This window comes from Grus americana, chromosome 4 (genome assembly GCF_028858705.1).
Source record: "Grus americana isolate bGruAme1 chromosome 4, bGruAme1.mat, whole genome shotgun sequence".
Lineage (NCBI taxonomy): Eukaryota > Metazoa > Chordata > Aves > Gruiformes > Gruidae > Grus > Grus americana.
Window position 1 is genome coordinate 29,130,043 of NC_072855.1, and position 12,346 is coordinate 29,142,388.

The 12,346-nt window shown below is 37.3% G+C and overlaps 1 protein-coding gene across 11 annotated transcripts in view; it reads right to left on the reverse strand.

Moving 5' to 3' along the window:
* The window catches only part of FRYL (FRY like transcription coactivator), a 181,300-nt gene that overhangs the window by 132,025 nt on the left and 36,929 nt on the right, over positions 1-12,346 (reverse strand). The window contains exon 1 of one of the 11 annotated variants that reach the window (XM_054823070.1): positions 12,053-12,135. The exons of 9 other annotated variants lie outside the window; for them this stretch is intronic. In XM_054823070.1, the coding sequence (XP_054679045.1) occupies positions 12,053-12,119 (67 nt within the window). In that variant the 5' untranslated portion in view covers positions 12,120-12,135. Of the gene's footprint in view, positions 1-10,216; positions 10,310-12,052; positions 12,136-12,346 lie in introns of those variants that run through there. One more of the 11 variants, XM_054823074.1, reaches the window with a different exon arrangement.

Here is a 12,346-nt window from a genome sequence, read left to right on the forward strand (position 1 = left end):
TAATTAAATCTATTTAAACTATAACTCAACCTACACCATACAGATGAATTAAAAAATTAATTATATTGGTCCAAGGTATACTGATTAACTAAATCTGCTTTAAGTTAATTTTTTAAAAAAACCTACATAGGTTCAGAACTGCCCCCCACCCTGTTCTAGGAGTAAACCAGCCCTGAGGAGGAAGAAATCAGACCTGTGCCCTCAAACAACTTCAGATAACAACAGTTTAAAAGATTTAAGAATGGTGTACATCAAATATTTTTGTTTGGTTTTTTTCATGATTTTGAGGGTTTTGTTGTGGCTTTTTTATTTGTTCTAAGTCTACACCCCCCTTGGAAAAAGGCAAAATAATTATCAATAACAGCGAGGTAACATAGACCAGTTCCAAAGGACAGGTCTAACACCAGCGGAAAGATGCTGGAGAAAGAGCGGGAAAAGCGTGTCTGTGCACTAGCCCATTCAACCACTAAGACAGCTGCTGTCTGACATCTATTCTGAAGATTAATAGTTTTATTAGAGACTGATGTGATCCCTCAGTTTTCATAGATTAAAAGTCCTCAAAATTTTCCCATGCAACAATATTTTTCCATAATAGGATACTAAATTGCCACATGGATCTAGATACTCCTTTATTTTTCTTCCCAGCTAGAGTACAGAACCTGCATCCACATTGAGTAACTTTTTGGGACATTGCATCAAGCTTGCTCTCATAAGCCTGTTTCAGGTAATGCTGCCTATGTAGTACCTCAATTACCTCATACTCCTTTTTCATCACTTCTTTTATGAATACATCCAAAGTATTCAAGCATTCCTTTTTCCTCTTACTAAACAAGATATAACAGAGGTTGTATTTTGTTAGGAGTAGGATATAAAGGTCAGATTTTGGAACTAGCTGATGAATATCACCACTAATTTGAAAGACTGTATTAATTATGGTTGGTCTCTTGACTGCCTTTAACACTGGGCTACAGAGAGTTCTTCAAAGGAATCCTTGTTAGCAGCATGCATTCCAAAATCATGAGCCAACTTTCCCAGCACCTCAAAAATAATGACTTTTTAAAATACACTTTGGGTTCTTTGTAGTTGCCCTTTCTCTCTCTCTCCCCCCCCCCCCCCGCTTTTATTTTTTAAGTTATTACCACCAGAAACTTATTAAAAAAAACAATCATCCCAGAAAAAACATACAGGACATATACTAAAACCCTACAGAAATACTAATCTCAATGTTCCACCACCTGAAGTCCTGTTAAGGATACTTTCAACAAACAGAAGAGCTGCCAGTATTTCTATGTAACAATGTTTCAAAAATCAATGAATGTTAGAAAATCTTTTTTAAAAATGTGCATTTATTTGTAATATCGATGTGTTTGGCCAAGTAAGTTACATGGCATTCCCACATGGCATCTGAGATTTTGTTGCACTATTATTTATTCATATTATCAACAACTGATCACTGCTGATAGGGCTTCCTGAAGGATACTAGTAATTAATTTTAAATGGAGTTAGCTCAATAGAAAATATTAGTCCATTAAGAACTGCTAGGATGTTAAGAATATTTTGAGAAGTGTATGTACCAAGAGTATAAGCTCTTCATTCTAAAGATTTCGGTAGCAGTATTGAAGACTAGGAATATTTCATATTAACAAAATTTTTTTAAAAAGAAAAATCCTCTTTTACTAGTACATAAATATACATAATATGTATGTTTTCATATATATATATGCACAGACATAAGAACTTGAATTCAATGGACATCATTAAAGATTTAAGAATGGCATACACCAAATACTTTTACTCCTCCTGCCCCCCCCCCCCAAAAACCAAAGAAAATACATACCAGTACAAGTCCATTTAACAAGAGGGGTAAAGGACCTGCCAGTATCCTTGCATTATCATACAAGCATCAGTATCATAAGCATTGTCTTATTTAACAACAGTGCACAAGCTTTCTAACATGTCTTCTTCCTCACAACTCAATTTACATGCTTTTATAATCAAAGATGTATGGATGACAACTACTGCTATTTTGGACTTTTTGGGGTTTGTTTTGCCTTTGAGTTAATGAAATAACCTACCAGATACTAGAACAAATTTCAGGATAAACCACCAAGTTTAAAATGTAACCTTTTGTTCTCTTTTTAATCAAAACAAGAATAGTAGAAGCAGGAAAGAAAAATCATGGATTGCAAGCCTCTGAATCTTGCCAAGCACAGATGAGGCTAATTCACTGAGAAGAGCCCAATAAAAGTCATTGTGTAGGGTTGCAAGATATCATCATCATGTATTTCTAAAACTGGGTAAGAAAAGGTCATTTACAGGATGGATTCTTTTCCAGTTCCTCACTGAGTGAGGAAAATGAAACAGACTCTGGAAAGTACACTGTGTTTAAAAGTGAGAGCAACAAGTATGTCCACTGCAAAAGAGTATAAAAATACACGTTGGAATACTTATATGGGAAGTCTTTCCTAAGATTACTATTTTACTGCATAGAGAGAAGATGGAAAAGAAAGCACTCACATTTAACTATAAGCCAATAGCTTTAATCTGGAGCTGGTTTATGTAAGAAAAACAATACAGAAAGAAACTCTCGAACTGAAGATTTGTGCATACTTATATTAGTAGGCTGGATATTACCAATAAATCCGTAGTTTATATACTGATCCCAATATTTGCATACCTTTTGATTCTGGACTGGTTATAAATTTTACTATTAAAAGGGAGCAGACTAAAGTCTATGGTTTTGATACTTTCACAAGAGTCAAGGCGAGATATTTGTGAATGAGCAGAGTGGTATCAGTAAACTCTTAAAAGAACAAGACAAGAAGTGTAGGTGTAGTAAAGCAGAAGTGCTCAATCTGCAAATGCAAGCTGTTTGCACTCTACTAAAATTACTAATGCAAGTGTCCAGTCTATCACATGCTTTTTGCTCAGATATGAGAACCTTTTAGTAAAGAAGATGGCTAGAAGCAAATTGCTTGAGCCGCTTCAGTGACGTAAGCCTGCAGACTTCAGGCTGCAAGTAGACCTATACATTACGAGATTCACGAGTAGTAAGACCAGCTGCTCTCAGAAGTATTAGACCATCCACTCACAGTACTGTTCATTCATTGCACACTTGACCTAGACAAACCAAGTGAATTCAGCCCTCTTCAAATGCATACCTTGTAGATGTAGTGTTCTATACATGCACAGTACAACAGGGAAGAGCTGCCCTGGGTGTTATAAGTAGCTATGCCCAAGCAATATAAGACATCAGACACTAAGGTGCTGTATTACAGATAAACAGAAGTTTCCTTTTCTTTATTTGTAGAATTTGGAATTAAATAAAACATTTCTAAAAGGATCACTATACTTACTAGGATCGATACATTTACTGCAAATGTGTATGCAAAGGTTGTCTGTGCAGCTTTCCTGTAATTAAAGTAGCATCATGCCATTTTCTTGGAGCTGCCTAGAAACATCACTAGGAACTATTCTGAACAATGTACATAAAATAAACGCAGTGCATAACTGCTGTTTCTATAACTGCCAGAGCTCTGGTCTGTGGCAAAGACCAAGATGCAAACAAAAAACCCCAAACTCCTAACTCCCCCAATGCAGTTCTTGCTCTTTTCTACTGGGATGGCCGAGATAAGAGAATCCAATTTATCTACTTACCCCTCTGCAAAATAGTTTGCATTAATCATTCCAGCATAAGTATTCCATTTAAAAAAAACACAGCTAAAGGCATTATTTTAAGTTATGTAAAAAACATGCAGTCACTGTTGCTTCCAACAGTTTCTTTGATGTTTTCAGTTTTACTACACTCATCTTCAGGATGACACGGACTGACAGAAAATGCATTCAGGCAGAGAATTACAAATAATATTTCCCATTTAAAGTAAATTACAACTATGAGTTTTCCAACTAGTTTTGGGAGGACAATGAAGATGCACAGCTTTCTTGCAGAACACAGTCTTTGAGTAAGATCAAAGAGGATGCTATTAATATTTAACTTTTCAGTATGTTAACAGTACTTTAATTGAATAGTTATCCTATCTTAAAAACACCAATCAAAAAATAAAAACAACCAAAAAAAGAAAAACCAACCACCACCACCACCCCCCCCCACACACTTTCAAGAAAGAATAATTAAATTCTGAAAAAAAACTCAAATAGCTTTCAAGGTAGTTTAACAAAGACTTTACCATCTTTGTAAGGATTTAGACTAAACAGATTTCAATCTGGCCCTTCCTGAAAATCCAGCTTTCCAGATAGCAAACGTCACAAGATTACAAGGAAACAAATCAGTAATAAAAAGGTGAAACATTTCAAACAACCCAGCAGGCAGTTCTGAGACGATATTTAACCAACCTCTCTCCAAGAGGAAATGAGACAGATAAAGTGATACATGAACCTATAGCTGTTACCAAATCTCATGAGCCTGACAAATCTGAGTTTCTTGATTTTCACAGGCATCCCTGTAGTTAAAATTCTAGAGAACTCAGTGATTTACTGTCTCTCAGATGCTCAATTTCAACTTTCCATGACTGCAAATAAACCTTAAAGGTATAAAGCCCACTTAGTACAGTTCTGTGTCTGACAACTTGACATAACTGCCCTAAGATCTGATCTGCCCCATTCTGTACTGTTTCAGCCTCCTTACTTCAAATGCTTCACCATTAATGTAACAATGTACTGCTTTTGGGGAACCAAAACTCCAGTTTTCGCCAACCTTTTAAATGGCAGCTGGAAACAGTTACAGAGCTACACGGAAAAAATCCCAGCTTAGTTGCTGGACATTTAAATGGATAGAGTAGGGCAAGGCTTAACTGTGTTACCCTACAAGGCCTTAAGACAACTGCTACAAATCAGTTATGTTTCTATTTTGGTTGCTCCTCCCAAGCTGCTAGATTTCTGTGCCACTTCTACATGAAACATCATATTTGCATGATGGGAGGATCAGCTACTCTATCCCTACAGAAAGTATTGGGGAAAAAACCACCAAGAGTTTAGGAATCATCCAGGAAAACTTAAAGTGAATTAGCTACAGAGGTAAGCTCAGCACAGAAGTCCCAAGTCTGTTAAGCCTCATGAGTGCAACAGCACTGGGGTAGAAAATGTTCTCGGCTGCAGCCTCCCACAGCAACTGAAGGTACTCGTGTATTTGCCTTCCCCTGCGTCAGGAGATAAATTCCTGCCTTCCTCCCTCTGCCATAAGCAAAGTTGAACATTTGCTCCTGAGCCACTGCCATTGGGAGCCCGCAGCCCATTTCTGTTTACACCTTAAAGCACTTTACAGCCCCACGTAATGCAGATGTACTTCTGGTTCAACCACCTCCGCCACAGAGTGCTAATGGTAGGTAGGGGGGTGAAGGACTGCACAGTTGCAAGTGGGAACTACTTCAGGTGTCTCTGCTAAAACTCCTCACAAGCACAAGCCTAACAATTCATTCCACCATAGCTTCTCTCGAGGTTTCAATTCCTGAAATTGCCATTCCAAATGTTTCAGTTACACAGGGCAGGAGCATAAGGAGCTCCGTCGCCCAGTATCATAAATAAATACATTAACATGGCACTCTTCATAGTTGAAGTAGATTGGCATATTTCTTCAAAGCCAGCAAATGTTTAATTACAGTGCATTTTTAATGCCTTAGTTACCAGGATTTAAACAATTAACTGCTTTTAATGCTGAATTTTACAGCTTTCCCATCTCTGTGAAACAACAGGTATTGATATAGGAATCTGAAGCAGGAGGACAAAATAGAAATGCTTTAAGATTAAAAAAAGGTAATTAATACATATACATTGATTTGCAATTATGAATGCCATTAATTCTTATTAGTGTCATTTCTGAACCTTTAGCCACAGCAAGTATGTATTATATTGAAGAAAAGCAAGAAAAGAAATACAAAAATCAGGAAGGGAGAAAACCAGAGGAAATAAAAACCCCAAAGGCAGCTAAATGCAAGTTAGACACCAAACACCTAACACACACTAAAACTTTACAACAAGGCCACATTTGTCTGGAAGTTCTGCAAATAGTCTGCAGCACAAAGCTCCCTAAAGTGCCTCAGCTGGTGGCCTACAAGATAGCCTCAGGCAGCAGATGCACCTGTGCCAGCACTGGGAGAGCTCATCACTTCACCAGCTCCATCCACGCACCTGCATCTAGCAGAGCAGATGAAATGGAAAGGGCCACTATCACTCCACTGCAATCCCTACTAGTTACAGAAAAATGCAGAACCAAAATCGGGTGGTAGAAACATGTTCAGGTAAATGGATAATATGCTTATACTTTTTCCATTCATGGAACTGGCTGCTCTCTATTTGTCAGTCATGTTATTTCTCAATAGAGCACCAGCATACTGTTAATTTCTTTCGGTAATTAACATGAACATGTTAACTTTCCAAACATACAATCTACCTACAAATATATATGGTATAATTTCATCAACTTCTGATTAAATTAAACTACTCAGTGCTACACTGCTCCTTCCATGAAATAAAAGGTTATGGAAACCCCAACCAAAGAATAAAGAAAGAATACATTAAAACTGATTCTAACCAACAGAAAACAACATACTAAAGAAATACAGTATTTTTATACAAGATACGAGCTGCTTTTATGTGGTTTACTTCCTGGTTTTCCTGCTTTAAAGTTAGGAAATATTTTGAAATTAAAAACATTTTCCTTCAGCCAGTCATCTTCTCAAAGAACTGAGACAAGGCTCACCCCAGTGCATCTTAAAAGATGCCACAAGACACCAGACAGCTTTGGGTCAGTCAGTGTCCAATACAGCTGTGCAACACCATGCTGATGGTAAAGTGTCTAAAGCTCATATTGCCATACTGGTCTTGTCAATGAGCAATGAAAGTCTCCCAAGCAATCGGGGTCCAACACAGACACTTGTCACTACAGACCTCACTGGTACTAATAAGCTAAAGAATTATTATTTATGTAGAATTTCTATATAAGGGGTACCACACAGCTTATGAAGTGAGGGTATGCCAAGTTCTGAACATCCAGAGCGTCTCATGAAAAACTGCTGCAGCCAGGAACTTAATCCCTTTAGAAAGTACCATTGCTAAAGTGATGAGGCTTTCTGAAAGTTTCACCTATCTCTTCAAATCAGTAGTGCCTTTGGATTTCTCGTAACAACATCTTTCCTTTATAAATAAATACGAACACCAAAAGCCTTCAAGCGTGAGCCGAAAACCCTCTGTCTGGGAGGCTCTCTGCTTGCAGGGACTTTTTAGAACGTGGCTGGAGAGCAAGATGCATGTCGAGTAAAACAGCTGAGGCTACAAACACTACTTCCCAAATCACAGGTATTCTTCAACAGTACTTACTGAGAAAACATATTCCCAACTGAAGAAAGCACTCATGACATTTCCTTACTGGTAGGACAACTAAAGGCTATTCAGTGCTAAGTTTGAGACACAAAAAATACCATTTATTGAAAATGGAAAGGCTTTCCAAAGTAGCCCTTGATTAAGATGAGATAGGTGAAATTATTTTCCTTCAGTTCGGATCCACATAATACTTTTTAGAAAGAACACATATAAAGTTAGCACTTACAAGGAAAGAACCATTCTGTTATTGAAGAGCTTAAACCAAAAGAAACTGGAAACATGAAGTCTACAAATCAAGACATAAAACAGCTAACACAGGCAGCCAACAAAAACTGCCAACAGCCATCAGAAGTATCATGAAGTACTGGAAAAATGTCATAGTCTATTTGCCTCTTCCATTTACAATCACATTTTCATTAGAAACAGAAAACACACCTCTAGAGGAAATTAAGACTTGTTAGATCACCTATAAGCTAAAACTTTCGCATTTGACACATGGACTCTTTTCAACTGAAAAGGGAAGAACTGTTCAACAAAGTGTTTAAATTTTAATCTTTCTGTAACTGAAATCTGAATTGCTGATGTTACTAGCATAGCATCTTCAGATGAAGCTGCTGGTTTAACCCTTCTGGTAAATACTATATTGACCTTAAATACTTTCTTGAGCATTTGGGGGGGGGGGGGGGGGGGTGGTATGTTGGATTTGTTAGCCCAGTGATTGATTTTAATGTGTTTTAAAGGAAAATGGCTCCTTAAAAATAAGCTGATATTTTGATTTAATATGCTGTCCAAACTCTTACAGAGTCTACCTTGGATTGCAGAATAACATTATAGAAAACAGATAGACAGCAGTGTCACAGGTATGTTTTAAAATCTGTTCTACATGCTAGACATTCACAGTGTGAATCAAAAAGGAACAACATGCTAAACTCTTCTCTCTCTCTCAAAACATCGTTTTCAAGACCTGTGGACAATTTAGACACAAAGAATTTAAAAGAACACTTTTATGTCCTTGTATTACTAGCATATCAGAGCAAATGGTTTTAGGAGTAGCATATATAATTATTTTGCAACGAGTTTCTCCACATCTTGTTGACTTCAGCACTTCACAGCTCCCCTTAATCAGCTATTGCAGGATCTTCTGTTTTTCTGGCATATGCTAATTTTTCTCTCACTCTCCCCATACTGTCACACCTCTTCCCCTCTCCTTCAAGTCAAAAGCTTTATTTTGGCTGTCTCCCAAGTGTCAAGTTATTGTGGATTCGAAAGGTAGAGATATTTGCTTTATTTACAATCCCCTTTAAGTTTTAACTGCATTACCTCAAAAAATTAGCCTAAAGATAATGTTTTAATGAATATTTGCAGCTAAATATTGTCCAATTTCACCTCTAATTTTTTTTCCTTAATAAACTGAAATTCTCATTACTTCTGGCTTTTCAGCTTACGATCTGCAGGAAAGACAAAAAGAACAGAAAAAAAAGCCCAAACACCAGGATTACTGGTGTTCACTTCCTAAATTTGCTGTTGGTTCTCTCTCAAAGCATTCTAGTTTGCTGCCTATCCACTGTTTTCCTCTTGGTTTAGCAAATCGAACAGTATCACCAAGGACAGACATGCACCACGACTACCACAAATGAATATACAAGATAACTACGCAGGTGGAAGGGTACAATCTCCTTTTCGCAGCACTGACCCATTACATTGGCTCAGCTGTCATATGAAAACTTACACTAACATACTTAAGTCTCAGAAACCCTTTTAAGTGCTGGAAGTCCAGAAGATGCATAAAAAAACCACCTGCAAGTGTGATGCAGAGGTAATCTATTAAGTGAACAACAGCACTAAAAAAATTGTAATTACCATATCTCAGAGGAAAACAAATAAATTATGTCTTCATAAAATCCATATGAGTAGCTCTTAAGTATGAAGAAAAAGCCCTTCTAGGTTTACCTTTGAGTTGTACTGACATCCACCTTGAAAGAAGCACTAAGTTACAAATACTTTGTCATTCTTTGAGATGAGGTAAAGGTAAGGTTTGGCAAAAAAAAAAAAAAAAGGCGCAAATACTGTAGGAAAAAAGTATATTAATTGTAAATTCCTGCATGCTTATTCTTCAGATGAAACCCTGAGACAACTACAGTAAAAGCGTATTAGGCATACAGCCAAGTACACAATACAATTTAAGAAAATCAGATCTCAAAAAAATAGGGCCAAAAATAATATTTGAGATCTCAGTTCTAAGTCATAGCATTTTTTTAACAATTAAATGTAACTATAGTCAATTTTCCATATTAATGGCAAAAATGAACAAGTCAAATGTGTACTCCTTTTGCACTTGGGCTTTTAAAAATTCAGTTCATTATTGACTCCATCTTAAGCAAATGCCTTACTTAAAAAACATTTACCCAATGGTCATTGCATCTGCTTATAAGAAATAATAATACAACATATCATCAATGCACTTAAAATGAAGCCCTGGATAGATGTTTGTGCTTCCATTTATCTAAAATATTAAAGAGTTTGTTTTCCACAAATCAATATATTTAAAGCAGAGGGTATCCAGAAGGTGACTGTTACTTTTGGTGATGGTAAGACACCTAATGCTGCCCCCACTACTGACCAAAACGGCCCTCTCAGTGAGTTGATTCCCCTCACCAATTCATCTCAAAAATACTGCCCCAAAAATATAAGAACATTTTCTGCTGGGTTTGGGAAATGAATCAGCTCAAGAAAAGGCCACAGCAGCATCAGACAGGAGATGGGGAAGGGCTGCACAGCTGGGAGCCAGATTGCCCTTTTCACTGGCAGCAAACCGTTAGATCAGCCTGATCCGCTTGTAAAACCACACTCAAAAATCCAAACAAAAATCCCCCTTCCCTACCTTCTGTTGCAAAGAGCTTCAAGAGCAGGTTCCAGAGGCCCTTAGGAAATGTTCCTTATTACTTCTTATGGAAAATATACACAGAACAATTTCCTGGGGCATTACTCAAACAAAACAATGTTATCTGCTGTGATAAGAAAACAGGAGAGAGGGTTAGAGATTTTTATGTACATAGCATTCTGGATCCCAAACAGTATTATGGAGCAGTCTCTGAACGTAAGAGGCAAACAGAGATCGGGGTGGGGGGGAAGCCATGGTGCTTAGTTGCCCACCAACTCCTCCAGTCTTCTCTAATTGAAACTCAGAACTTTGGTACAGAAACTGACTTTTATTCCAGATTGATGCTGGGCCTCCTGGCCATCCTCTGCTGTACAAGGCTGACCAGAGATGCAACACAGAGCTGAATACGCCCTGCAGAGCTGCTGGTTTTACAGGGACACAGTGCTCACAGGCAGTTTATGTCTATCCAGCCCCTGCTGTTAGCCCCCCTGAGGCAATTACAATTCGTATTACTCATTACCACCAAAGAACACATTGCTGTTGGCCGATTTCTGCTCCTCTAGCAGAGGCACTTGAAGGGAAACAGGTTTAATGTTTGCAAAAGGAGATGTTTTCCATACACAGAAATAATGTGGACACCATGAACAATAAGCATACTCACAGCACTGATAGATTTAACATCTCTTGTGCAGTTATTGCAGATGTGACTTACAGGGTTGGCCATTAAGACCGTTCCACAGCATTAGCTACCCTGCATTACAACGCAATTGAAGCGCAGATCTGCAACTGAAGGGCACATTTCACACACCACAGGTACAGCTGCCGTTTGCCAGTTTGTAAGTAGCAGTGGTGGCGTTCTCCTTTAACACTACAGCAAAAGGGAGAATATGCAATAGTTTACAGATGTGTCTGTATGTGTATACATTTATATGTGTTTCTTGGTACATGAAAATACTTTCTCTGGATCTTCCAAGCCCATCTTGCAGTGTTTGATTTGGATTGTAGCTTTTCTGAGACAGAAATTCTTAAAACTGAGAACACATTAACTCTTTAATGCTACAGGAAATTTAAAAGCACTACTTACATCTATTAAGTGTTGTGATGCATACAACCATATGCAAATACTTCAGCAATTATGATTTTTTTTAGAGTTCTAATAATCTTATAAAAAGACAGTTATGAAAGATTTCTAAAATACACTTGAAACCGTTCTGACAAAAGCTACATATTTTAAAAGATGTGCCCCAGAATGTGTATTTCTATGGTCTTGCTTTCAGCTATAAAACAGTATATACTAATTGAGTTAACGTGCTGAAAGGCAATAGTGATAAATGTTTTAATCCTAAAACAAAAAAACAAAACCCAAACCAAAAAACCAAAACCCATCACTTGAATTCCACACAAAATATTTCAGTCAGATATATGCAAACCCAACCAAGCGGTATTATCAAAATAACATTTTTATGCTTTGGATAAAAGCATAAAACCAGGAATAGGTCTGGTTGCTTGCTTCGTATAAGACCTTCTAAAATACTTTTATACTTTAAAATAGTTGTCAGACTCTATTTCACCTAAATTCTCATCAATACAAAAATGTTGCTTGAACAGCAGCAATAAGGAACAAAAAGGAAAAATAAAAAACCAACTAAACAAACACCCACTGTCAAATTCAAACATATCTACAAGACAAACCACCTTAGCTGTAAAAACTTACTGAGTTCCTGAACAGCTTCATTATATGACATTTGGTGGTGCATTAACACCGCCACATCTGCTGACATTAAGCAAGTAAGTGTTTACTTTTTTTTCCCCAAAATCATTCTATTGTTTTATTACCTGTTTTGTGGACACTTGCCTTCTGCAGCATACCCAACTGGAAAACACAGTAGTTCTTTTGCTCCATTCCAACAGAGCAGTTCATTCCATTACCAAGATACAAAAATAGAAATAAGCAGATAATTTAAAGAGGATTCAGCTACTATCTGCTATTGTAAAAGCATGATCCCAGAACAGACTATAAGTCTGCATTTCGCAAATGATGACATCACACTTAAGTGATGTTAGTCAGGCACTATTGATTTCCACAGAAGTCACTCCTAATAATCACTATTTAGAAGTATTTAATGAGGA